The sequence below is a fragment of the Neophocaena asiaeorientalis genome, unplaced genomic scaffold, assembly GCF_003031525.2.
Source record: "Neophocaena asiaeorientalis asiaeorientalis breed wild unplaced genomic scaffold, Neophocaena_asiaeorientalis_V1.1 scaffold67, whole genome shotgun sequence".
In the NCBI taxonomy this organism is placed as follows: Eukaryota; Metazoa; Chordata; class Mammalia; order Artiodactyla; family Phocoenidae; genus Neophocaena; species Neophocaena asiaeorientalis.
The window spans coordinates 11,110,599-11,138,260 of record NW_020173731.1 but is presented as its reverse complement, the minus strand read 5'-3'; the positions used below and the strand labels follow the sequence as shown (position 1 = coordinate 11,138,260).

The window sequence follows — 27,662 nt, the reverse complement described above, 5'->3', positions numbered from 1 at the left end:
TCAGGCCCTTCCGTGGAGCTGAGAGTGAGTACCTTTCTGGTGAAAGCCATGAATACTCTACCAAGAAAAAAACGTATGTATGAAATTTTGCCTTCTATTCCAGGGTAAGATGGGATGCTGTCAGACCCCGAAGTCCATCAGTGAAGCCCCTAGGTTTAAGGGGGGAGGGCTCGGTGTTTCCTTTACCGCCAAAGCACAGGCCAGATCGGTGTCTGGGGAGGGTTTGCAGCTGCCCCGAAGGAGAAGCGCTGGAAGATCCTGCTCCCCAGCCTCTCGGTGTACTTACAGGACGTCTCAGGCTCTCAGTTTGCCCAGCTCTAAAATGGGCGTCCAGGCCCTCCAACCCTGGGGGGCTGGATAAAAAGGCTGGAGAGACGCGGAGCTGGGTGGGAGCGGGGGTGGCGGTGAAGAGCGGCTCCCGGTTGGTCTCCCGAGGCCGGGGGAGGGTGGAAACGTGAGTTCAGGAAGGAGGGGAGGCCGGCGCCTGGCACCGCACGAGGAAGGCGCTGGCCCGGCCGCGGTGTTTTTTTTTCCCAGCCCTGCTGGCTCTCCCGCGGGCGAAGCGGCAGTCGGCACCGCGCGCGCCCTGACCGGCAGCCGCCAGCCGGGACCATGGGCTGCGACGTCCGCGTGTCAGGGCTGCTCCGCCGCAACCTGCAGCCCACGCTCACCTACTGGAGCGTCTTCTTCAGCTTCGGCCTGTGCATCGCCTTCCTGGGGCCCACGCTGCTGGACCTGCGCTGCCAGACGCACAGCTCGCTGCCCCAGATCTCCTGGGTCTTCTTCTCGCAGCAGCTCTGCCTCCTGCTGGGCAGCGCCCTCGGGGGCGTCTTCAAGAGGACGTGAGTGCCCGGTCCGCGCGCCCGAGGGCCGCAGCCCCCCGACCCTTCCGACCCTTCCTGCCACGCTCGTCTCTGCCCCCGCGGGGCTCGGGCCGCTGGTTGTCCCTGCCTTCTGGAAGGCAGCGACCACCCCTCCCCGCTACGCTAGCCATGCGCAGCCTTAGCTGGAGGGCTGCCTCCCTCCCCCACCCCAGCTCTCCCCGCAAAACTCTCTCTGGAGACTGAAGGTGACTTCTGGATTGTTTATTCGCCTTCGCTCGCCCCTGTGAGGGCATAGACTCAGCTCTCACCCCTCTTCTCCCGCCCACACCCCGAGGGAAAGGGGTGAGGCAGTTTGCAGAGGTGGGAGGGTCGCCCTCTTGCACGGCAGACCTGAGGTTTGTCTTGTCTGCAGCCCCTGCTGCCGGGGGTGGGCGACGGAATTGGAAGTGAGGTGGAAGGAGAGGGAGTGTCACCTCAGGGGCCGTGCCCAGTGCCAGAGCTGGCTGCGGCTGGACAGAGTGCCCTGGGGTGTGCTCCACTCAGATCCTCAGCTCCAGATCAGCTGACACAGGGTGTCCCTTCCCCTGGGCGGCCACGGGGCAGGTGGGTCCTGTGTGGTCCTGCTCCTGAGGGAGCCAGGGTTCCTGCATGGGCCCCTGGAGGTGGCATCCTTCTGCCTCTGAGACAAACAGGACCTTAGCACTTGGGTTCATGTAGGGGAGGCACAGGGTGACTCACCCATAGCTTAGTGAGGTGACACTCCAGCTCTGGTGCCAGGATCCCCCTCCGCTTTCCCCCACCCCATGTTACTCCTCCCTGGCCTCTGCCTGGCATGGCCCCCAGAGATGCCCCTTGGGATACCATTGCAGAGCCTCAATCTCCCGCCTCAAATTCGACAGGGCCACCTCCACGGAGCCCTTTGGAAAGGCAGTAGGATTCACTCTCCTAGTGCAACTGGGAGAGCAGACCCAAAGCAGGGGCTAGATGACTTGCAAGTCAGAGGCTGCTGGAGGTTTCCCTAATCCTGGCTTCTGGCTGGGTGGTTTCCTGGACTGCATGGACTCAAGCGAGCAGGCGTCTGGGAACAAAACCACAGTTGAAGCCTCTGGGGAGCCATTCTGCACCAAGGGCTCTGCCCTTTGGCTCACTGCTAGAGGTATCTGTGAGGTGGGTTTCCCCCTCCACCTCACTTCTGGAGCTGATGGAGAGGAGCATAGGTGTCTATACATATGGACCCCACATTAAGCGACCCAGCTGACAAAGCATCAGTTAGGGAGTGATTATCCCCACTACCAAAATCCTCGTGTAGACCCAGGTGTCCTCTTGAGAAGCAAGTCTCCTTGTGTACAATAGTGTTTCTGTGGGTTTTGTACAGGATCGCATGCATAGGGGACTCCGAAAATCTTAAGAAAAAGCTCCAGATCCTTTCTAGTTCTGCCTAGAGGTTTAATTAGAAATCAGTCAGGGTATTTTTCTGGTTTTGTTTTCAAGTATTTTGACTTACAAAAGCTCCCTTACCTGGAACTTTTTAGGAGCCTGTGTAGTGCAAAGAACAGGAAAGGGAATGAGGATCATTCTAAATGGCAGGTTGGCACGCCAGGCTTTGTAAAAACAGCAGAGATACACAACAAGCTGGGCCAGCTCTTCCTTGCTTGTTTTGTGCCTCCCTCAGGGCTCCTTACTCAACGAGGGGCTCTGAACAGGCAGTGGAAAGGGTCTTGCCTCAGGAAACTGGCTCACAGAAAAGAATGATCACGGTAGCCATAATAACTAGCTTTATGGAGTGTTTAGGCGATGCCAGGCACTGCTTACTTAGTACCTCACTTGTATCAATTCATTTAACCTTCACAACAACCCTGCAGAGTACTGCTGTTGTCTCCATTTTGTGGGTAAGGAAGCTGAAGCACAAGGAGGTTGAGAAACTTGCCGCAGGTCACACAGCTATTAAGCTAGTGAGGATATGAACCCGCACATTTGTGTCTAGAACAAGATACTTTGGAAATCCCTCTTGCTTTTTCGTAGTTGTCAGCTTCAGCTCTGAAGGGTACAAGTTATAACCCATACTCACCAGGCAGAGGCATGGCATGAGTATCCCTGTGTGTACTCGTGGGCTGGGTATTCCTGAGCTGACACTCCTGGGAAGGAAACTATGGGCCTCTGGGGCTTCCGGCTGGGATCTGAGGGGTGGGGGTAGGGTGGAGTAGGGGGAGTAGTCCCATCAGTGGTTCAGGTTTCAATTCTGAACCTCAGTCCTCCCACCGAAAGACAAAATGTCTTAAAGAACCTCTTCCCTTGGTTAAGAGCAAAGTAGACTTCAGTGGAAATAGAGGGACATCACAGGGATGGCCTGTGTGTAGACAGGAGTCGTCACCCAGCTAGGGCTGGACAGCTTATCGCAATCCTCCATCCCCCAAAGCAAGCAGAACCTCCACCAGCCCTGAAACCAGCCTCTACAGCTTGATTCCTTGGGGCTTCACCACAAGTTAAAATGCTAATACCACTGCTAGCGCTTTCAGCTTACGTGATTACTGCTGGTGTAGCTAGTCTGGTACTGCGGGAGGAGGGTTGGTTTAACAAATTGGGACAGGAGGGCCAGCTGTCGCGCGGGAGTGGGGAGAATTGCAGGATGACACACACCAGGCAGAGGAGAGCCAGGGGAGCACACTTTCTCTAGGGTTCCTGCTCAAGTCCTGCCTACTCCTTGGCCCAGACTGAGTTCCAGGGCTGAGCAGAGTTTCTGGATGCCTCCAAAGGGACATGCATTAGAGGGACTGGGTGTAGAGAGCCTCGATGTTAGAGGGGGTGCAGAGGAGGGCAGGAGCCCTCCACTCAGGATGGGACCAGCTCTCTCTCTCTCTTCTGACATTGACAGAGATCTTGAAGGAGGCCACCACATGCAGGCCAAGAGGGACAAGGGTGCAGTTAGGGCCAGAAAAACGTGGACTAGACCTTCCTTAGAAAAACCTTGCTTATCGAGAGCAGGAAGCCTTTCAGAGAAGAGACAAACCCAAAGCCACCTGGTTGGCAGGGTGTATAGATATGTGCTTTGTCAGGTAGGAAAGAGGAGGGGTATTTAGACAAAAGGTTAGGGTTTTGTTCCTGGTTTCAAGGGGACCTGTTTAACCACCCTGGGCAGGTTGGGAAACCCCTTTATCTCAAAGGCATCAGGGCAGATAAATGGCTTTCAGAGTTTCCCCAACCTTTTCCCAGCCTCACCTGGGCCTCTCCTCTGCACACAAGCTCTTAAAGGAAGGCTTGAGTTATTCTCTTTGCTATATTAACTATGTCTTTCTCTACCTTTCTTTTTTTCTCAATTTCCTGCAGCCCTGCCTTCCCAATGCCCACCTCTGACTCTCTCCTGCCCACTGCATGAAACCCAATCTCCATGCAGTGTTCCCCAGGCCACTATCTGACCTACTTCCCCAGGATGCTGGCCCCCTGTGGTTCTGGGATCACAATACAAAAGCCAGTTCCCTTCTCTGAGCCAGACCCTGGTTAGTCTCCCATCTAGAAAGCCTCTGCCTCTCCCTCCAGCAGCTTGTCCACCTTTCAGCATGTAGCAAACGTGGGCTGAAGGTCTCCTAGGGGTCTGACACCAGACATGGTTCTTGCTTAAAAATCCATTTCTTCATGGGAGGTAGCATCTGACCCAGCAATTTCACTCCTAGGTATATTCCTCAAAGAACTGAAAACATGTCCACACAAAAACTTATACAGGGGCTTCCCTGGTGGCGCAGTGGTTGAGAGTCCGCCTGCTGGTGCAGGGGACACGGGTTCGTGCCCTGGTCCGGGAAGATCCCACATGCCGCGGAGTGGCTGGACCCGTGAGCCATGGCCGCTGAGCCTGCGCGTCCGGAGCCTGTGCTCCGCAACAGGAGACGCCATAGCAGTGAGAGGCCCGCGTACCGCAAAAACAAAAAACAAACAAAAAAACCTTATACATAAATGTTCATAGCAGCATTATTCATAATAGCCAAAAAGTGGAAACAAACCAAATGTTCATCAACGGATGGATGGACAAACAAAATGTGGTCTCTCCACACAATGGAATATTATTCAGCCATAAAAACGAATGAAGTACTGACTCATGCTATAACATGGGTAAACCTTGACAATGTTATGCTAAGTGAAAGAAGCCATTCACAAAAGACCACATACTGTTATGGTGTCATTTATGTGAAAGGTCAGAGTAGGAAAATCTATAGAGGTAGAAAGTAGATGAGTAGTTTCCTAGGGCTGAGAGTGGGGTGCAGAGAGGAATGGGGAGTGACTGCTAATGGGGAAGGGATTTCTTTTGGGGGTGATGTAAATGCTCTAAATTGTGGTGATGAGTTCATAACTCTGAATATACTAAAAAAAACCCATTGAGTTGTACACTTTGAATAGATTAATTTCATGGTATATAAATTCTATTTCATTTTTTTTAATTTAAAAAAACTCATCCCCCAAAAAAAAAAAAAAAACAAAAAAAAAACAACTCATCCCACCCTTTAATTCAGTCATTTAACAATTATCTCTGGAGCCAGACCCTGTTTTGGGGGTGAATATGACACAGGTCCCTACTCTAATGGAGCCTACATTCTGGAGAATCATTTTAGTGAAATGAAGGAAATAAGGCGGGGTAAGGATGGAGAGTTACAGAGCTGGGGGTTACTTGAGCTCAGTGGTCAGGGAAGGCCTCTCTGAGCTGACACCTGAATGACAGGAGAGAGTCATGCAAGCAAAGAACGTGGGGAGAGGTGTTCCAGGCAGACACTGGAACTGCAAGTTCAACCAGCGTGTAAGGAGCACTCCCTGCAGGTCCAGCACCCATTGAGCCAGGGAACATCGTCATGCGAGGGTGCTCCCCTGATCTGAGTCTAACAGGGATCCCCCCCAAAGACAGGCTTCCTTGCTCCTCCTTCTGGGTCCCCCCAGCCTTAACAAAGGGTGTCAAACAAGCTGGGGTGTCAGTGTGGGGGGACCCAGTTAGAGGGGGACCTTTCCGCCTGCCCCTCCCTCAGTCTGTCACCCCTTCCCTCTCGCCCTGGCTTGCGCTGCAGTCTCCAGCCTGCCCTCACTCCCAGCGGGTGTCCTGTCCCCTGGTTCCTGTCCCGGGCCCTGCTCCTCTCTTGGGAGACTGCCGGGCCCTTTTGGGGTGGAGGGGAGCTGGGGATGCCTCTGACCCCTCCTGGTTCTGCATTCTGCCCCTTTCCCTGGTCCTTCAGGGAAGGAGATTATCCAGGGTGGACAGGGGGAATCCCCTGAGGTAAAAATGTGAGGAGCATGTGAGTGCCGCCCTGGGGTCGCTCACCCCGGTGGCATGGGGCTGGCCCTCAGCAGCATTCTTCCCCACCCCTGGGCAGCGGAGGGCTGGACAGCTGGCTGACATCTTACTGTTTTGCTCAAGCCCTTCCCCTGCTTTGGAGCCTAGCAGCCCCTCCAATTATCACAGAACCAGGAAGGCCAGAGCAGGCACCCATGGCAGGACAAGGTGATCACGTGTGCCCTCTGGGTAAGGCAGAGCACCGGGGCTGACAGGTCCGCAGTGTGCTCAAGGTCACACAGCCAGCTGGGCAGGCACCTGGCTCCCTGCTCTCCCTTGCCCGTTTGCACCTTCCGTGTGGAGCCGTTACTAATAACTGACACACCACTGTAAAGCAATTATACTCCAATAAAGATGAAAAAAAAAAAAAAAGTAACCTGGACGTTTCTCAGGCTTCCTGAGGAAGGGTTCCCTAGACTGTCTTGGGGGAGTGGGGCCCTTCCTGTCATTGGCCTGAATTAACGTCAGAACCCAGGGCCAGGGGAGGGATGTTCCACGACACCGCGCTGGCCTTTTCCTGGATTGGGAGTCAGAAACTGGGTCCCCACTCAGCATTACTCGCTCTCTTCGCTGTCTGGGCCGGCTTCCTGATCTGTAGAATGGGGGGTAGGACTCTTTGGTCCTCGATACCACTCTGGCAGTCAGAGGGCCTGGCATCAGGAATGGGCGGGGCGGGGGCGTCGGGCAGGAGCTGGCTCCGGTTCTCTGACCCTTTCTGCCCAGCGAGCCTACTTCTCCGGGCCTGATGATGCTCTTTGGGGCAGCCCAGGGCCTGCAGGGAGGGGGTAAGCTTCCAGTGAGTGAGCACAGGAGGACCGACTGTAACATCTCACTCCCCCTGCAGGCAGCCTCTCCAGGCACTGCTTCGTATCCCTGATTTAATAGCAGAGCACCTGAGGCTCAGAAAGGCTAAGTGTAAGTGGCTTGCCGTGAGCTGCCCGCTGGGAAGCGGCAGAGGTGGGCCTAGGACCAGTCTTCAGGTTACAAATCCCACCACATCCGTGCCGCCAAAGCTGCGATGACATTATTATTCTATAATTTTCAATTACCCACTTTCCTGGAAGGGGCCATTGACCAAACCGTTAAGTGACCAAGACAATTAGTGTATTTCAGTCTGGCTCTGAGATGTGTCTAGGACTCCTTTTTTCTTGGCAACAACATACCATTCTAAAGAAACCTGTTCAGACTGATTTTCGGAATGACCAGGCACAGCCCTGCTGAAACAACTGGGGAGGGTGGGCAGCCTGGGATCCAAACCCAGGGTTCGTTGTGGTGTGGCTGTCCCCATTTACTGGGAACAAGTCTCCATCTCCCCTGCCCCCACAACCTTCTCACCCCGCCCGATACCCCAGGAACGCAGCTGGCAGGCTGCAAGGTCAAACCATGGCCCTGGGGTTGGCAGGAGTCACAGGGAGGGGACTTCCCAAGCCAGCCTCCCTCCAGCCTCTCCTTTCCTCCTGTTCTCTTTTTATCCCTCCCTCCTGCCTGTCACTGGGCCTGGGAATGAAAGAGCCCCCTTTGGGCACCGAGTGTCCTTCTCTGGAATAACAAGGTGAGAGGGTATCAAGAGGAGAGAGGAGAGGCCTGGACAGGGCTGCCCACTGGCCACCAGCCCTTCCCAAACCCCATCCCTGTCTCCTGAGCCTCCTGCTGTTCCAGTCAGCACCTTCCTGGCAACTTGGCCCACTAGATTCTTTATCTCGTTACCTCTGTCTCTGTCTCTGTCTCTCTCTCTCTGTCACCCCCATACTATCCCACATCAGCCTCCGAACAGCCTCTAGTCCCTTTCTCCAGGCCATGCTGTGTGGGGTGATGAGACAGGCCTTTCTCAAGCATTCCCATTTCACTAGCAACATCCAGAAACCCTGGGTCAAACACCTCAGGGCCAAACACAGTCCAGACGTGGGGTCCCACAATGAACAGGATACAGCAGATGCCTTGGGAAGCTTGCGACAGAGCCAGCAGTTATCCGGAAGCAGTTGGAGTTCCCATAACACCAGCAGAGGGACCACTGGGGGACTCATGTTCTAGTGGCTACAGCTGTTTGCCATTGCTTCCTAAGACCAAGGCTCTGAAGAATCTGGCCTCATGCTCCCTGGCTGCTCCGCTCTCCAGCTCGGCTGGGTCCGTGGCCCAGCATCAGCCTTTTTACACACACACACACGTGCACACTCCATGGGAAAGCAGCATGGCACAGGGAACAGCAAGTCAGAAGCCCTGGGTTTGGGTCAAGGATCTGTCTGCTACTTTCTTAGCCCTTCTCAGCCTCAGTTTACTCGTGGGTCACACGAGGCACAATTGCAAGGTCTACCTCACAGCGTTGTCACGTACACCAAATGTCTTGGACCCTGTAAACAAGTGTTCGTTGTTTTCATGTACCCTGTAATGTTAGTTCTCCTTTCTTTTCCCACACCTTCCCACAGCTCTTGCCTATCTCAGTTTACTGATCCCAGGTCCCGTGCCCTCAGGACTGTGCTACAGGACTGGTTAACCACTGTCATCCAGGTTTTTCAGGGCAATAATGATAATGTATTAATTCTTCAAGAGAGCATTTTTGTACCTGGGGTGTCGGTGCTTTACCACGAAGTGGTGAGTGAGGTTGTGGCAGTGTCAGGCCCATGTAGCAGCTCGGTGGGGGGAACACTTGAGGGGGAGATGGGGACCCTCTTGCTATCCCTGAAGTCAGGCCACCTAGGAGGCTGCCTAGTCGACCTTGTGCAGGGAAAGGAAGGGGAAAGAGAGAGCTATTCTGAGAGGCCTGTCGATTGTAGCAGCCTGCAGAGGTGTGGGCATCGCCTCTGTGCCAGGACCAATGAGACAGGCCACCAGGTAGCAGGAAGCAGAAACGCATGAAGCTCGGTGAGCAGCCCAGGCTGTCGGTGCTGGAGGCCGGCAGAGCAGGGATGCTTGGGGAGCGGGAAGGGGGTGCTGGGAGGGGCCTGAACAGCCCTCTCCACAACACGAGCCTCTTGTTCTCCTTCCAGTGGCCGGGGTGAAGTGAGTCTCCCCTGGCCCCTCACACACAGCTCTGAGTTGGGAACAGACAGGGGTCCTGATTGGTAATCTCCAATCAGCAGATCAGCCTGGAAACAAGAAAATGAGAAAATAAAGAACTGCTGCTACCAGCAGAGCCCTTCTGATAAAGAATTTCATCAAAGATGGGGCAAGATGAAGAGCTGAGAGCCAACAGGGTCAGAGGCAAGAACCTCTGGGAAAAGACAGTCGGGGGGGGGTCTCTTGGGGCCTCTCCCTTTTCCTCTGTGAGCTGGAAACTCAGGTCTTCTTGTCACAGAAATACCAACACTCCCACCTCCACAGCTCCAGGTCCAGCAGCCAGACGGAGGCACCTGGGGCTCTCTACCTTCTCATAATCTGAGACACTTTCCTCTACAACCCCTCCCTTCCAGAAGCTGCTTGCTGCCCACTCTCCTTCCCCCCACGTTAGCCTTTCAGACTGGCCCCAGAAAATACGAGGCTTCCTTCCTTTCTCCGAGAGTCTGCTTACTGGGCGGAATGTACCCGAGAGACCGGACAGAGCCTTAGGCCTCCACCCATGTGTTCACTCATCCATTCACTCCCTCAGTCTGCTGCTGTGGGCTCCTCTGGGGAAGGTCACCACTCAGACACCTCTCAGTGGGGCCTCCCTTCTGGACACTTGCCAGGCACAGAGTCCAACAGCTCTGCCCATAGAGGGGTCACCAATTTCCCCAAATACCTCGGCTGTGGGCTTTGGTTCAGGCAGCTCAGGCCTGGTGCCTGCAGAGGGCCTTGGCGTGTTCCGTTCCTGTGTGGGGAGGGCAGTGCAGCCCGGCTCGGCCGCTTTCCCCGGCCCCCCTCCAGGCTCACGCATGTGGCACGGCTCCCTGGAGGCACTCAAAGCCATTCCCCTCACACCTTCCGTGAGAGAGATGGATATGTCTTTGCATATGATTGTTTATAAGTAAACAATCTAAAGTTTAAGTAAATGATACAAATTCACTTCTAAGTCCAAAATTAGCAGTTACACTTTGTGAAGTGTCCATTACATAGTTCTCACGGGTACCCCGTGTGGTAGGGATTGTTATCTGGGCAGACTCAAGACATCTTGCCCACGACCCATAGCTAACAAGTGACAAAGCTTCTGCCACAGCTCCCTTTGCCCTTGGACCAGAGGCGGGGGGAAGCATCTCGGCTTCCGCGGGGGCCACCCGGTGAGTGGAGGACAGGGTGGGGGGGGGTCTTCCTTCGAAGGGCTCCGGCCCCCCTCCACTGACTACACCCTCCGCTACTGCAGCCTGGCCCAGTCGTTATGGGCCCTCTTCACCTCTTCTCTGGCCATCTCCCTGGTGTTCGCCGCCATCCCCTTCTGCCGAGACGTGAAGGTGCTGGCCTCAGTCATGGCGCTGGCGGGCCTGGCCATGGGCTGCATCGACACCGTGGCCAACATGCAGCTGGTGAGGATCTACCAGAAGGACTCGGCGGTCTTCCTCCAGGTGAGCCCCCAGCAGGCGTGGGGCTGGGGGTGGGCAGGGCACAGGGGAGCTCCCTCAGCCCTCTCCCCCGGGCCAGGCATCTCCTCCCCGAGACCAGGACAGTGACCCAGAAAGAGTAGCAGGGTCGAGTTCGGTGTGACCGTTTCCAGCTGGACCATACTGGGCCGTTATCTCTGGACTCAGGTCTCTTCGTCTTTAAAATGGAGTGATGATCCTGGCCTGCAGGTGGTCAGAGGAATCTAAGTGCTAATGAGAAAAGGTTCTTTGTAAGTTGGAAAGGGCGTGATGGAAGGACTTGGTGTTTTCTCTCATCTCCTCCTCTCCCTGTGTTTCTTCTTCCTTCCTTCTCCCAGTTACCCAGGATTCCAGTCCAGCCCTTCCCTTTATTAAGCCCCCTTCCCTTTAGGGTGTTAACTGGTGGATGCTAACTTGGGAACAGCCCCCAGCTGGTGGTTAAGCTTTGGGAAAGAAGAGAGAGGGAGGGGTTGGCCACTGTCACCAAGTTATCCCAGGCAGGAAGGTGGTGACAGGAGCTTCATTCCTCACCTCTCTTGCCTCCCACCCTACTGGGCCCCCTCCCAGGCAGGGGCTCCCCAGATGGGACACAAGGTGGGGGGCAGGCAAAGCCTGAGCCATGCCTCCACCCACCCCGATTCTCTTCCCCTCCCAGGTTCTCCATTTCTTTGTGGGCTTTGGTGCACTGCTGAGCCCCCTTATTGCTGACCCCTTTCTGTCTGAGGCCAACTGCTTGCCTACCAATAGAACAGCCAACGCCACCTCCGGCGGCCACCTGCTCCACGCCTCCAGCGTCCTGGCCCACCACCATACTGGGGCCCAGCCTTGGTCCAACCAGACGCTGACCCCACAGGACGGGGCAGGGGCCCGCGTGTCCTACGCCTTCTGGATCATGGCCCTGATCAATGTGAGTGCCACTGGGGCAGGGCTGGGTGGGGACTAGTGGACAGTCACCCATACCAGTCCATACCAGCTCCCAGTACAGATTCTTCTGTTTCTGAGAAACGTACTAGGGCTGAGATATGCCTTCAGGAAGGCAAGAAGAGGGGAGAACTGACCCCCGGGGATTCATCTGAACACAGGGGGTTGCAGGAGATCACCTCTAATGTCCTTCAGTTGCGACATCCTGGGATTGTGATTCTCAAGGGAGATGAAACAGTGAGCAGGTTTAGTGCAATGAGATCAGGGTCAACTTCCAAGTCATCAGAGGTTCCCTGGGGAACCAGCTCTTTTCCTCCAAGGCCAGATGGTGTAGACCCTGGGACACAGCACTGCAGGACATACCAGGCTCTTCTCCAGGGTCCTCAATCACTGGTGGGATTCTTCTGTGCCTGCTGTGAGGTGGCCCCCTGTGGAGGCTGGAGGATAGACAAGATGACCTCCAAGGGACCCTGCCTGCCAAGGCTGCCCTGGTGGGAGCAGAACAGGGGGACCACGTCACTGTGTCTGGGTCAGATACCAAGGCCCTCTGCACCCCAGCTCTCATCCTCCCCTGCTAAGTCAGGACTGACTCTGGTCTCTGGCTGGAAACCTCCCCTGGTGCCCTGCGGCCCAAGTTAGCCCAGGCTGGGGCCAGAGGGAGAGCTGGGACACGCTCCCCACCAGCTCCCCCCCAGCTTGGGAAGAACGGTCGTGAACACCAGCAGCGCGCACTGGGGTGAGGAGTATCCCAGGTGGCCATCCACCTGGCTATGGGATGGAGGTGCCACATGGTTTGTCACTCCAAACTTGGAGTCTGTCTTTGCTCTAGGCAGACTTGTTACCTACCCCTCCTGAGGCAGGCAGTCTGGGCCTCAGAGTGACGCTATACACATAGCATCAAAAGAGGCCTTTGAGGGCGCTCAGTCCCACTTAAACAGCAGGGCAGGGGTGTCATACCATCACTGACTCAAGGGCCTGATGAGGGGCCAGTAAGAGGCTTGGCCAGGCTGGAACCCTGACCCCCAGCACAAGCCCCTAACAGCTGCCCTATAGTCACTGCTCATTTTCCCTTCTCTTTTGTAACTTTCCCTGTATGAGATTCTTCACTGGGGGCTCTGAAAGACATACCCCTCTCCCTCTGCTCCTTTTCCTTTCTGCCCATGCCCATCATTGTTATGGAAACAATGCGGCTTTGGGCCTGTGCCCTCCACAGGGGACCTACGAAGGCAAAGAGCACTGTCCGTACAATGTCAAGGCTGAGACTCTGGGACCAGGAAGCCGGAAGGTCCAGGCAGCTTAAGCGTGAGGTCTGTTTTCTCTTGCCCCATGAGGTGCAGACTGGAGGCACTTTGTTTGCTGCAGGATTTCCGGACTTTTTCCATTGGTTTGTGTCTGAAGATAAACAGCCCACCCCAGAAGAGAATGGGCTGTGCATGCATGTGGGCAAACACATTCACACAGGCCAGCCCACCTGGCATTCTCTGACTTTTAAGGTAGAGCCCACCTTCCCTGAATGGGCTTCTTATAAAGATCTGGTGTGTTCCGGCCAGCGACGTCAGCCAATCCTCTGTGAAGTCCTTCCCACCACCCACCTCCCTGGAGAGCCCAACCTGCGTGAGCACACCTCTTTTACAGCTGTTTCCCCTTGGCCTTCCCCCAGGCATTCTGCTACCACAGGCCTCTTCGAGTGGGTTTCCTGTTTCTCCCATCAGACTGGAGGGAGGGCTTCACCTCCCTCATCAGACCCAGGACTCCTGAGGGCAGGGGCTGTCCTGTCCATTCAGACCAGATTTATGGCTCTAATGCTGCTGGGGTGTGTCTGACTTATTTATAAGTGGAGGGAGGCTCCCAAGGTGCCCACAGGGAGGTGTCAGCACAGGGGTGGCATTCAGGTGACTTGGGAAAATGTCTATGCGGGCCAGCCTTCCTCCGGGCGACGGGGAGGCTTCCCCAGGGCAGCACTAGGCAGGGGCTGGCAGCCCCCTGATGTCCGTCTACCAGGCCAGCTTCGCCTGCGAGCCCAGAGGAGCCCATTAGTCCCTGGGACACTTCCGCAGTTCCCTGGGCTTCCTCTCTTTCTGAAGCAAAAGGAGCCGGGATGAAGTTGCAGCAGGAAGGGCAGAGGTTAGACTTGATGAAGAGCTCCCTGGCAGCGAGGGTGGTTAGACACAGGCAAGGCACCTGAGGGAGGTGGTGAAGGCTTCCCCATGCAACCTCAGGAATAGGAGACGTTTCCCATTACTCTGGGGAGTTCATAAAACTGAAGCGGCTTAACATAAATATCAGTGAACATGACACTGGGCTCTGCGCGTGTGTTGCTCACAGCATGCATTTTTCAATCCGGAGGAGTCCCTGTCTCTGTTTTCCCTAAGGATAGCCTCTGTACCTTCTTCCTAAGGTATAACATCCCCCAGAACAGCCCCTGACATGGAGATGGCACTGGTCGGAATCAGGTTGCCCGGGCGCCAGTCTAGCGCTGCCTCAAGTCAGCTGTGTGACCGGCACTCATGCTCTCAGGTCTCCTCCAGTTGTAACAGTTTTGACTAAGTAATAACTCTGAGCCTCAGTTGCCCCACCTGGAAAATGGGGTTAATGATTTCCCCCCAGCACGTTTTACAGAACTGTGATGAACAAAAGCCAAACTTCTTTGTAAAGCATCACATGCTCTACCAGCATGAATGAGTGTGAGGGGCCCTGCTCCAGCCCTGCTCGGGACAAGGGTATTAGAAAGGAGTTTAGCACCTCCTGTGCCAGCAGAGGCCCGGTGTGAGTCCAAGCTTTGCATGTGACGAGTACCTGTCTTTTCAGGGAAATGACTGTGGTTAAAGTTGGGCAGCAATCACACCAAGCCTGCCCAGGTGTAATTGCACCTGGCTGCATTTCCCAGGTGGGCACCCTGGGAAAAGAGCTGTCTTCTCCCAGGACTGTGCAGACATTTGCCACACAGCCACGTGGAGGTGCATGCAGCAGGCCAGGCATGGGAAATGGGGACCCTAACGGCAACAGGGCTCTCCTGACCCTCTGCCCACCCCCAGCTCCCGGTGCCCATGGCTGTGCTGTGTCTGCTGTCCAAAGAGCGGCTGCTGACCTGCTGCCCTCAGAGGAGGCCCCTACTCCTGTCTGCAGATGAGCTCACCCTGGAGACGCAGCCTCCTGAGAAGGAAGACACTTCCTCGCTGCCCCCTAAGTTTCACCCAGGTGGGGGCTCTAATGAACTCTCAGGCTCACGGCCCCATACCGAGGCTTCCCTGGTAAGCCCTCCCACCCAGAGGGAGAATGTAGATCACAGGTGAGAATGGTTGGGGATGAACCCTTGGCACTGCTGGTCTCGGGAGGCAGGAGATGGAACAAACTGGCCAAGAGGATGAGGAAGGCAGACTTCTGGCTCCAGCCTGCATTCTGCCTAACCCCTCCTGTGTGACCCTGGGCGAGTTACCTGACCTCTCTGAGCCTTGCTTCCAACAGCACCGTGAGATGGACAGGGGCTGTTCCTAATAGACAGTTGGAAGCTGGAGAAGGTGGGAGGCAGTAAGTGGTCTCCCCTCTGCCAGGGCTCTCCTGACCGCCGGCCACCGTCCCTGGGTGCGCAGAGGAAGGGAGCAGGAGCTGAGACCTGTCCCTGCTCTTCTCGTATGTCATCCAGGGCACGAGGACCTGTTCCGCTGCTGCCAGAGGAAGAACTTCAAAGGAGTCCCTTCTTCTTTCTTCGCCATCCACATCACAGCCGCCCTGGTCCTGTTCATGACCGACGGCTTGACGGTGAGCCTGCCCTCAGACGGTGTCCCTTATTGGGCACCCCCTTGCGCCCCCTGAGCCTCAAGTCTGGGGATGGTAAGAGAAAGGAGGAATGTCAAGGTTTCCTAGAGACCTCACCTGTACTACAGTGGGCCCCCAAATTTAAACCAAGCACAAGTCCCAGGGGAGAGTCTCTCCAGAATTGAATACAGCCCCTTGGAACTGTAGTCTCCTATCTCATTCAGTTGTTTTTATTTTCATGAACTCTGTGGATAGGGGCCTCTGGTTTGTTACTGAGTGTAGGCTCCCCACATTTTTTAAAGGGGCAGTGCCCTCTTCCCCCAGGTAGAGGTCATGCCATATAAACTCTAGGGCACTCTGCTTCCTGGAATACATTCGAAGCCTGGGCTTCTCAAGCCACGTGGTAAACAAACTACAGGTGGGATCTGGGCCCAGCTATTCAGTCCACTAGTGACCTCTGTTACTGTTTAGTGCCTTTCTCCAGAAATCTCTAAGGATTAGGACAGTTTTGAATGGCTGATTGATTAACTCGTTGCCATATGAGGGACTCTCCAAAGAAAAGGCCCTAAAAACTTAGATGACCTGGTGGAAAGTACTCGTGACGGTACTGGTTGACTTCCAACTCTCAGTGTGACCTTGGGCAATTCACTTCCCTCTGCCCTCTCATCTGTAAAATGAGATGCCTATACACACCTTTTTTTCAGCTGCAGCACCCTTCCTTCAACAAAAAACCTTCTGTGGAATCCTCATAAATAAGGCATGTAGTGGAACTCTGCTCTGGTTGAAGGGGGGAGCAGAGCCTCCCTGACCAGACCCTTCGGGACTCCCGTGGGGACCCAGAGACACCTTCCTGGATCCCCTAGCTCCTGCAGGCACCGTCCGTAAGCTGTGGTGCCCAGGTTCCACTCTCAGCTCAGGCCTGTGTGTGCCGCGTGGTCTCGGCTCCAAGCCCACCCCTAAGCCTCCAGCAGCAGGACCAGTCCCTGCCAGCCCACACCACACCTGCCCCAGCTAGGCCTCCTCTGCGGGGGTACGCTGCAGGTGTGCTCAGCAGGACCTGTCTCCCCACAGGGGGCATACTCCGCCTTTGTGTACAGCTATGCAGTAGAGAAACCGCTGTCTGTGGGACACAAGGTGGCCGGTTACCTCCCCAGCCTCTTCTGGGGCTTCATCACTCTGGGTCGGCTCATCTCCATTCCCATCTCCTCAAGAGTGAAGCCAGCTACCATGGTTTTCGTCAATGTGGTAAGTGGCCTCCTTTCACTTTTTGGAGACCCAGAAGAACCCTTCACTCCTGGCCCTGGTACTGCCCCAGGACATTTGTTCGGAAGTGGACTCTGTCAGCAGGTGAGAAATGTAGAAGTAGAGGGAGGAGAGGAGAGGAGAGAGATGCTGGTGCGGAAGGGATGGAAATCCAAGGCGTGGAGCCTATCCGTGCGATCTTGGAAAAGTCCTTTCCCCTCTGTGGGCCTCTGATTTTGCACCCATGGAAGAAAGGGGCTGTAGGAGACGATCAGTGCTGCGTCTGGAGCAGATCCCAGCTGACAGCCTGCAAGGAGTAGAGAGAAGCAGGTGCTGGCCTTGATCCTCCCTTGTTCACCTTGGTGCCCAGCTGGTCAGAGCCCTATGGCCAGTGGCCTTCAGAATCACCATCTCTGGGCTGGGGCCTGGGAATTTACATCTTGCATAGTCGCTCCGCGGCATGTGGGATCTTCCCGGACCGGGACATGAACCCGCGTCCCCTGCATCGGCAGGCGGACTCTCAACCACTGTGCCACCAGGGAAGCCCTCCCAGATGATTCTTAAGTAGCCAGACTGGCATATAGGATGGCCTTCAAGGAACTGGTCTTCTCCGGAGGCAGGAGGTCTGGGCCTGAGAAGTGGGTTAAGTCTTTTACCCTCATGTGTGTCCATGCCACCATCTATGACAAAGAGGTCCAGATTACAGATTCCTGTAAGGGTGTCTAGCCCAACCTCTGACCAGGGGTTGAATCACCTCTGTAATATCCCTTCCAAAGGGTCCACAGTCTGTCTAAACACCCCCGAGTGACTGGAAACTCACCACCTTTCCAGGAAGTCCAATCCACTGTCGGAAAGTACTTCCTTGAGTTGAGTTTCTAGTGGAGAGAAGGTTCGGAAATATGTAGAGGCTACAGACGTCAAAGATCATGAGCCCCAAGAAAGGCCCTTGGATTTGGCCTTGTGCTGGTTGATGACTTTCAAGAAAGAAATTTCTGTTCAATGTAGATGGGAGGTGGGGGGAGGGGGGTAGAAGCCAAACTCAGGAGGTTGAGGGTGGGAATTCCCTGGCAGTGCAGTGGTTAGGACTCCGTGATTCTACTGCAGGGGGCATGGGTTTGATCCCTGGTGGGTTCGATCCCTGGTGGCCTGGGAACTAGGATCCCGCAAGCCGCACAGTGGAAGCCAAAAAAAAAAAAAAAAAAAAGAGGTTGAGGGTAAGAAGGAAGTGGAGGTGTGAGAATTGCAAATATATCTATGAAGGGAGTTTTGTTTGACAGGAGTCAGGTGGTATGAGCGTGTTTGTAGGCAGAGGAGAAAGGCAGGAAGCCTGTAAGGCGGAGGCCTGTGAGGATAGCACGTCAGAGAGTAAGTGAATGAAGAAGGCCAGGGGAGAGGGGACGGAGTCGAAGGACAGAGGCGAAGGAAGGGCTAAGCTTAGTAAGAAGAGGGCCCCTGTTCTGTGGAGCTGGGGTGATGGTGACGTGATGCAGGCAGAAAGACTCCTGAGGTCCGTGAGGTGGAGAAGAGTGAGGGTACAGGGGCTGCTGGTGGCCAGACTCTCTAGCACACGAGGCCAGCTGCTTGGAGAGAAGACAGTGGGCATGACTCTGGGTTGGTGAGAAAAGGAAGTCTGAAGCGTCCACATGAGTTAGGCACTGATGATAAACTCACCCGGGGTGCTGGTTTTTAAAAAGGAAAGTCAGATTTCTGGGTCCAGCTCAGACTGGGTGAATCAGAATGTCCAGAGGAGGGGGCTCGCAATCTCTATATTCAACAAACACTCTAGGGGGTTCGTGTCATCAAGCAAGTTTGGGAAAACACTATCCTAGAGCAAGTGATTCCCACATACATGAGACCCACTGGAGGTGCTTTTGGAATATACAGATTCCTGGGCCCCTACCCCAGAGATTCTGATTCGGGGAGCAGGGGGAAGTGTGGAGGGGAACCTGGGTGTCTGAATTGTTTTAAAGCTTTTCAGGTACTTTTCGTGGGCAGCCTGTTGGGACCACAGCTGAACAGCCCTGAGCAAGCTCCCAGATGCTGCAGCTGCCATGTCTCAAATTCACTGCAACTTCTTCCCAGATTCCGCTCATTTTAAAATTAAGGGTCACTCTGCTCTTGATGTTCTCCTGGATCTCAACGACCACTTACTGGTTAATGAGTACACACGTGGGTGGGGGGGCCCTGCGGGGAACGGCTGGGGTGCCGAGTTCTACAGCATGAGGTCTCTGCCTTTAAGGAGCTTACAGTTGGCTAGGGAAGAAGATGGGCAGGGGAGAGGGAACGTGTGTGTCCCGGTGCAGAGGTGAGGATGAGGGTCTGGTAGGGAGGTGAGAAGCAGGCTGACAGCCAGTGTGCGCCACCGACTGAGGAGGCGGCCACGCCGAGTGGGAGCAGAGTTGGTTGGCAGTTGCTAATTCGCCCTTGGCATCCTCAGTCTTCTGTCATGCAGGCTAACATAAAAGAGTTAGGTGTTTTTAAAACTTCCCAAGTCTAGAGATTTTCCGGGCGACGCTTCAAAGCTTTGTTTGTAAGGTCAGAGCGGAGTAGGAGCTAAGCGTCTCTAAGGCATGCGCGGTAGGCTGTTTGCGAGATGTCTGGCTGGGCTCCCCTCCCCCCTTTCTCCTATTCTCAGGGTTTCCTTGGCCGACACCAACTGGGGAAGGTGCAGTTCCCGCATATTCCACAGGGGAGCGCACGGGTCACACAGCGCTGCCCCTGCGGCTGGAGAGGAACTTTTCAAGTCTGCAGGCGGACTGCTGGTTTTCCTTTCTCCATGACCAGCCAGCTTTTCCCCAATTTCTCATCGCCTTCGTCTCCGCCATGACAGGTCGGCGTGGTGGTGACGTTCCTGGTGCTTCTTGTTTTCTCCTACAACGTCGTCTTCCTGTTCGTGGGAACAGCCAGTCTGGGCCTGTTCCTCAGCAGCACCTTTCCCAGCATGCTGGCCTACACTGAGGACATCCTGCAGTACAAAGGTGAGCCGGCGCGCCCAAGAGCGAAGAGGCACTCCCTCGGGCCGGGCGCTGCTTCCTCCCCGCAAGCCCCTCTTCCTGGGGTCTTACAGCTACAAGGTCCCTGCCCCACCTCCTCACAGAAGTGAAGGCTCCCCTCCTGACTCTGTCCCCCGGCCCGTAGCGGTGTCTACAGACCCACAGCTGGCATCTTGTGTAACACCCACGTGCTGGAAATAACAAGTTCAAAGAAAAGCAAAGTTGCACAGGAAAAACTATAGCATAGGAAAGGGGTTTTATAACATCAGTAAAGGACCTCTGTGTTTTGTTGTGGCGGTGGGTGTTGTTCGAAACAGAGGGGAACGATGACTCCACACCTGATTGAGGGTTGTGCCTAGCTTCCTTGATGTCGGAAACCTCTGATTCCCTCAACTAGTCTCCTTCCCTTTCCGTAGCCTCCCAAGGGCGTATAGCAAAGTTAATTAAAAATAATTGTTTTGAACATTTAACGTTACCCTCAGAAGTAATCAGAGGTGCCCTAGAGTGTTGGAAAACCAGCACTAAAGATGAGTGATTTCTCTAGAGCAGAAGTGGGGGCCGTTGGTGTAGGGGGTTGCGGGGGGGCGCCAGGCAGGGTCAGAGCAATGACAGCTACGTCCCGCTCATCCGCTGAGTTGCTCCTGAGACCTGGGTCCTTGAAATCAAAGGATGATGCCCAAACTTCAAATGAGTAAAGGAAGTAATGAAGTAATGTTGGTATCACCTGTCACATAGTATGTCCCACAGAGGTTGCAGTGATTAACAAATGTTAGAGTTTCAGAAGAAGGATGTTATGTTGGTTGGTTCTGCTGCAAATGATCACTCAGATCCGTCCTCTTCTTTTCTCACCATCCCCGCCTTAGTTCAACCACTCAACCTGTTTGGATTAGTTAAGGGTGCCCAGCTTTTCGTAATTTCTAATCACTCCCATCCCTGCCTTGGCAGGTCTTGGCTTGTCTCCTGGCCTTCAGATTTGCCTCCATCAGTGGTTCTCACTGCTGGTTCCACATTAAAATCACCTGGAGCCTTTGTAACAAAGCCCAGTGCCTGGGCTTCATCTCCACAAAGTCTGATGTAACTGGTCCAGAGCTGCTGAGTGATGGTAACGTGTAGCCAGGGTGAGGAACACTTACTGGGCCGTCCTCTACACGGCTCCAGAGGGATTGCTTGGAAACACAGAGCTGCTCACAGCCTTCACATCTTCTGTGGAGCGCTTTTCCTTTCTCCAGCCTTCTCCCTCCCTGCTTCCCCCTCAGAGCCGGCATTCTAGCCATGGTGAATTACGTGCTGTTCCCTGATGGCACAAAACCCATTCTGTATCTCCACACTTTGGCACAAAGCGAACCCTCTGCCTGGAATGCCCTCTCTCTTCTGTCCCACCTTCTCATCTGCCTGTTCAAGTCCCTCCCCTTCCACCCCCTCTGGGAAGCTTCTCTGACCCCACTGGGAAGGTGTGCCCCCCTCCTTTGTACCTGCCTCTCGTGTTTGTCCCACCTCAAGGCTTTTCTACCTATATTATCTGCGTCCTCTCCTTGACAACACGCTCCCTGAATGCACCAGCAAGGGACAAGGGCAAGAGCATGGGCTTTGAGGTCATCAGCAGATCTGAAGGTCAGTCCTGTCTCCAGACCTTCTGGCTTTGTGACCTTGTGCAGGTCAATTTCCTTCCCCTTTCTGAGCCTCAGTTTTCTTATGTGCAAAATTGGGATGCAAATACCTTCCTGTGAGGATTGTTTTGTGCACTAGAGGAAATGTAAAGCTCGACTTAGCAGCGTCAGGTGCTCAGTATATACGTTAACTCTTATTATTCATCTGAGTACCCTCAGTGTTTAGCACAGTACCTGATGCACAGCAGGTACTGAAAGGTTTTTGAACGTATGAGTGGAATAGACAGTGGGTACTGCTGACCAGTGTTGAATCTAGAGATAGCTTCATGGAGGGGAGGGAACGTGAACTGCCCCAGGGTTTGGAAAGTCAGAGGAAAAAGGAAAGGCATTCTGGGGAAGGATGGGGTGGGGGTTAGTGAACAGGGTGAGAGCAAAGGCACAGAGACAGGTATAAACGTAAGTGAGGAACTTGAAGGACAGAGGAGACAATGGCGATCTCTGATTCAAACAACACTAAATGTCTACCGTACGTTGGCCACTGTGCTAATATTAAGCAGTGGTATATGCCACTGAACTAAAATTCAAGGCACATCCTCTCTCATGGGCTTCCAGCCCGTAGAGGGAGGCTGCCTGGTAAACAGGTGGGAGGCACACGTGAGAGTAGAGTACAGGGGGCTGAGGGAGCACAGAGGAGGAGCTAATCCAGGTTCAAGGACGGGGGCTGGGGGGAGAAGATTATGATGGAAAGCTCAACTTAAAAGATGAACAGGAGTTTTCCAGACAAAGAGGAAGAGGAGGAATGTTCAGGAGGGGGTGAAGGCATATATGAGAAGCTGGCGGTGAGAATGTGTGCAGGGTCAGGAAACGGAAGAGAGTTTCTCCTGACTGGAGGGTAGATTGTGAGCATATACTGTGGCAGTCTGAGCTCTCAACGGGGGCAGATTATAGAGGGCCCTGCAAACCACATTAAAGCATTTGGACCTGATCCTGATGGCAGCGTTGAAGGGTTTAAGCGGGGAACTGGCCAGCGCTCTGCTGAGCACTCACGTGTCTTGCGTCAGTTATCCACACAGCAACCCTGCGAAAGAGGCGTTGTCATGCCCATTTTACCGAAGGAAACCAGGGCCTAGAGAATGGGAAGGACTTGCCTAAGGTCCCATGCTAGTAGGTGATGTAGTGGGCTTGGAACCCAAGTCTGACTCTGAAGCTTGGGCTCCGAAGGTCTGTGCCATGTTGCCAGATTGACCAGAGGTGTGGCTGGTCAGCACGATGCCAGGGCAGTGAGGACACTAGCCTGCCTGGCAGAGGAGGTCAGGAAATCTTTCTGGAAAGGTAGTTGGCATTCCGATTGGGAAGGGCCCTGAATGCCAGGCTAAGCAACCTGGAGTTTATACTGGAGACAGTCGTGAGCAATTGAAGGTTTCAGAACAAGGAAGGGATATAATGACAAGTAGGACCTAAGCAATGTTCAGAGCTAAAGTCTGAGAAATCTCAGGGATCCAAAGTAGTCCTCTTAGGCAGCTGTACCACTTTCCAGAGGCTTCCCGGAAACAACCTGGATTATGCCAGCCGACTTCCGTCTCCTTAACTTGCTATTACTAAGCCAGATCCTTCTCTTTTGGTTAGGCTGTGCGACCACGGTGCTGGTAACAGGGGCAGGCGTTGGTGAGATGGCCCTCCAGATGCTGGTTGGTTCGGTATGTGGGGAAACTCGGGGTGGGGGGAGTAATCAGGGACCGCCCCTCCAGGCAGGTGAGAAGATGTGGCCAGCCCCCGTCTGTCCCTTCCCTGAGCCTCCCACACAGCAAGTGGGAGCCCCACTCTGTCTCCGTCACCTGTTTCCGTTTCCGAGCCACCCTTGAAAGCTGAGCCTCCAAATGTGGGACCTGGAGATGTAAAGGGATGCTAGGTATTGTCCAAAGCAAACACAAGCCATGTCTGGGAGCAGGGCCAGAGGGCCCCGTGGGAATGTTTAGCTGTCAGCCTGGGATGGGTTTGGGCTGCAGGCGGAGTTCCTTTCCATCCCTCTCAATCCACCGCTCCCTGCCCCACCTCTCCTCGCCTCTGGCCACCCTACAAAGGGCCCAGCTTTCCTGCCCGACTCCTGCCCTGATCAAGGGCCCAACTCACCCAGTTCTCTTCAAACATACCCACGTTTCATTTGTTCATCAGGAAAAAAAAATCCACCTACTTTTTATGGAAGACAGTAATGAAGATATTGTCATGCTTCCTTTTACAAAGGAGGATACTGAAACTCAGAGAAATTAAGCAACTTGCCTTCAGTCACACCTGTAATAACCAACAGAGATGACGTCCATACTTACGTCTTTCGGTCTCCAAAATCCCCCTAATCACTACTCAATTCTCCTTCCCTTTTGTCCTGCTGGACAGGAGGAAGAGCTACATCTTACGCTACCCTCTGCATTGAAATGACGTGATGTCATTTGTTTCAGTGTAATCTAGTGCAGGGAAGAAGGGGTACAGAGGGGTACAGAGGAAACATACTAATTACTAAAGTTGGTGATGGGTCCATGGGAATTCCATATGCCACTTGAGTATATGTTTTAAATTTGCATAATAAAAGGATACACACACACACACAACACACACACACACATCATAATAAAAGGATACGGAGATATATCTCTCTCCTCTGCAGAGTTCTGTTCAGGGCTTGAGGGTATAGAAACAGCTAATATGATTGGAGTTTTAAGGAAGATACGGAGATTTTCAAAGGTTCCAGGACACAGAGCCGAAAGGGACTGCAGGGGTCACTGGGTCCAACCTCTGCCATACAGCAGGATTTCTGCCACCTCCAGAAACATAACCTTGAAACAAGGCCAAGATGTCCCTCCTACCAGTGTTTCTGTCTGTTAGCATGCTGGGCCAGAACTTGACTGAAAAACCTGCTGAGGCCCGAGAAGGCTGCTTCCTCCAATACATCTTTATGTGAGGTTTTGATGGCCTGTTTCTCTGTGTTTTCCCCTTTGGCAGATATTCCAGGCTCGGGGCAGCTATAGTTTCCTGGTCTGTGGCGTGATCTTTGGTGGCTTGGCTTTTACCTTCTATATCTTGCTCCTGTTTTTCCACAGGATGCACCCTGGACTCTCATCAGGTAAGGAAAGAATCTGTTTCTACACAAGAGGAGGAAAACAGAGCAGGGGGGCACATGAGAGATGCTGTGGATCTTAGCACGCCACAAATGATGTTCTGTTCCAAGTAAAATGCAAGGAAATGTTTATTTTTCTACAGCTTCCTTTTCCCCTCTTCCTGCTTTGCCCTGCGATTGTCTGTGCTGGGCTCTCAGGGCAAGAGGGAACGGGATAGGCTGACTCATGGTTTCTCCATCAGGAGAGGGGCATGGTCTGTGAACTGGCTTCCTGCATCCCACCAGACCAGGGGACCATGGGCCAAGAATCGCATTCCAGCCTGTGCTGAGCACTGAGAGGCAGAGCCTGCCTCCTTAGCTGGAACTCGGCCCAGCAGCCTAATTGGCCATTTCTTTGCAGTTTGGGACTTGACTCGAGTCCAAATCTCTTTTTTTCAAAAAGAAGTCCTTCAGGCCAAGTGGCAAAGAAAAGCTCCTTCAGGGCAGAGACACCTCCTAAGAATAGTCTCGCTCCTGGAGACCCCAGGCAGGGGGAGTCCCAAAGCTGTTTTCATAACCCTGAGCTCTCACCTGCCTTTCCGCCCAGAGCTCTCAAAGTCCCAGCAACTGAACCAGCTGTGCACACAGCCAGTTCTTAAGAGAAGCTGCCCAGGCAGAAACCTTATCCTCTTCATAGAAAGTAAAATACCAATCACAAAAAGACTGAAGGGTCAGGCATCCATGGTCCTGTCTCTCAGTAGGTGATCATACACTCCCTTTAAACATCAGTGTGGGCCCCCCAGTCAGCACACACTACATCCTTGTGCCTGAGGTGGCAGGTACCAGAGTTGTTCAGTCCAGCACTCGGCACAGGGCCTTCAGTTAGGCCACCGTTCAAGAAAGCTCTGATGAATATCCAATGAGTAAGACTTCATGAGTTCCCTGTCCACGGGAGACCAAAAAAAAATATATATATATATTCCCCAAGCCCTAGACACTAGTCTCAGCAAACTGTCTCCACCGACTAGTCTGCCAGAACTAGTAGGTCTGGCTTTTCACTCGGCTTCCTAATGTGAGCCGTTGAATGGCAGAGACACAAAAAGTAAGCTGTCGGGATGAATAAGGGCTAGTTAATCAGAACTGCTCAAACATGCGACCTGCTTTTTCTCTTGTAGTTCCTACCCAGGACAAAGCACTTGGAATGGAAAGCCTGGAGTGCTACCAGAGGTAAAAGTGAGATGAAGGAGGCTGGCGAAGACTTCCAGCCTCTTGCGCACCAGCTCAGGTCAAAGGGCTGAAGAAAGCTGGGGTGGCAGCGGAGGCAACCCCTCGACGCCTTGGTTCCAATCTTCTCTAATACTTGGTTGGGTAGAAGAAATTAAATTGAGTTCTGGTACCTGGGTCCTCCCTGGGCAAATCATTAGATGTTTACCTGGCTATTCAAGTTACTCTCCTCTTCCCTGGCTCAGACTTTTGGTAAGAGCGGGCTAGGATACCCAGCTGGGAAGGAAGAAGACAGCTAGATGCTTCACTCCACTGGCCGCCTCCTTCATGGACCACACCCTGGGTTTGAAGATCACTCTTGGTTGAAGTTTGAAAAAATAAGTTGAAATTATAAAGAGCAATGATCATTGCTATATGTAGATAGACTTTAAATTAATCAAAACAAATCCCAAGTTATTCCCTGGCATGCTCAAAGGATTTATGTGCTTTTACTTATTATAGTCCGAAGGCCCTCCAACTCCTGCTGCTGCTGTCAATAGTTCGTCTGTAATCTAAAACATCGAAAGGAAAAGTTGAATCTTGCTACCTTTGGGGCACTTCAGTGGTATGCTGGGCTAGCTCATACCAGCTTATAAAGGCCAATTGTTAAGTATTCATTTTGAGAGCTGGTTGTTAAACCCAGCCATTATTTAAAATTAAATTAGAGAAACTTATTACCTTTGTTTTTAATGTAATTTAACTATGACTACTCAAAACTCATCACTTCCTCACTTCTTTATACCTATGCTCTTGAAGTTATTTATTGTGCCTGCAGGATAGAAATATAAAGGTATGCTTCCGTGTATGTCTTTCCAACTCCACTTTCAGTGATAATATGTTAGTGGCTTGAGATCAGCCATGGTGGGAGTATTTACACCACAGAAGTTGGCAAAAGCTACAAATCATGGCTTTATTGTCCCCTTGGAGAGCCACTTGATAAACACTTACCAGCATACCACTGCTAATCATCAATGCTAATTGGTCCAGAAGTTGTCTGGGAGAATGGGATAGAGTTTCTGCTTTTCTTACTGACATTGAATGGCTTATAAAAGGTATAGAAACAGCATGAAGAATTTCTCAAAAATATCTAATTTAAACTTTACATCTTCTATAGGGAAAAAAACTCTTTATATCACGTCAGAATTTTCTTTAACATAAAGCTGGACGACTGGCCAATTCGAGCTGTGCAGTATGCTGAAAGCAGTGTCTGTCAAGGAGTATCAGCTCCTGTCCAGATCAAATCCTGTAGTAATACAGAGACAGAATGCAAACTCAGCCAACTTGGAGCGGTTAAGAGTGCTGAGACTTCTGTAAGTAGTGAAATGGCTATTACAGTGGCTGTTTGTGTGTTAGTTTACCAGCACTTTCTCTGTGTAAATACAAATGTACATGTATAAATATAAAATAAGTGGATCGTGCTTCTCAGTAACCTGTCCAAGTGGAGCAGTTCACATGCCCCACACCAAAGGCTTATCCTGGAACCGTCGGCACTGTCATGTTAGCCAGCTCCATCTGCCGTCAACATGGTGTCACAGTGAGAATCTGGCTATAGAGAGAGACCTGGTTCAAGCCCTGGCCTCACCTTGTAGCTATGTGGCTGGCCCTGGGCAGATCACTGAGGCTCTTCCAGCCTTGCTTTTTTTGTATCTTTAAAGTGATATTTCTAAAAGAACCTTACCCTACCTCAAAGGAATTCTGAAAGAATTAAGTGAATTTGTGTAAAGCAATTGTCATATGCCTGACATAGAAATTTGCTTAATAACTGTTAGCAATTTTTACTTTTAAAACCTCCTCGTCAGCAGCTTAGAAACTGTTCATATGTTTGGTACATATTTATTGTAAATCAAACAGATCCAAATTCTTTTGAAAGCTGGTGGTCTGGGGGTATAGTTTTAACTGTGCCTGTAAATACTTAAAAGTATTAGATGGCAGCCAGAGTTACTTGTGCAATCTAACCAGTGAGTGACTGACCTGGGGAAAAAGAAAGCAGCTATATTTTTCTTGTGGTTTTTTTCAAGAAAACATCCTTTTTGTACAGATTTAGAAAGAAGAATCAATAGCTATATCTAAGGTGATCATGATTAATCTGTGAATATAGAAAACAAGATTGAAACAAATCTAAGAGTACCTTTCCTAAAATAAAATATTTTAAATTTAATAAGCATGTTGTCCATTA

The 27,662-nt window shown here is 52.8% G+C and overlaps 1 protein-coding gene across 2 annotated transcripts; it reads left to right on the top strand.

Moving 5' to 3' along the window:
• On the top strand, positions 1-27,644 carry SLC60A1 (solute carrier family 60 member 1). Of its 2 annotated transcripts, XM_024751098.1 has the most exons (11): positions 1-73; positions 693-842; positions 10,403-10,601; positions 11,272-11,523; positions 14,573-14,735; positions 15,181-15,296; positions 16,365-16,538; positions 19,366-19,513; positions 22,762-22,832; positions 24,130-24,250; positions 25,399-27,644. In XM_024751098.1, exons 3-11 carry the CDS (start codon positions 10,506-10,508, stop codon positions 25,452-25,454), a joined length of 1,197 nt encoding a protein of 398 aa, XP_024606866.1. In that variant the 5' UTR covers positions 1-73; positions 693-842; positions 10,403-10,505; the 3' UTR covers positions 25,455-27,644. The 2 variants fall into 2 exon arrangements, with proteins under 2 accessions (XP_024606866.1, XP_024606865.1); XM_024751097.1 differs by lacking the exon at positions 1-73 and having other exon boundaries at positions 563-842.
• The last annotated feature ends 18 nt before the right edge of the window (positions 27,645-27,662 follow it).

Coding starts and splice junctions, on each gene's coding strand:
- SLC60A1 (XM_024751097.1), top strand. CDS start 613: ATGGGCTGCGACGTCCGCGTGTCAGGGCTGCTCCGCCGCAACCTGCAG. Junction 843..10,402: donor GGGGGCGTCTTCAAGAGGAC/GTGAGTGCCCGG, acceptor CCGCTACTGCAG/CCTGGCCCAGTCGTTATGGG. Junction 19,514..22,761: donor GGACATCCTGCAGTACAAAG/GTGAGCCGGCGC, acceptor TCTTTTGGTTAG/GCTGTGCGACCACGGTGCTG.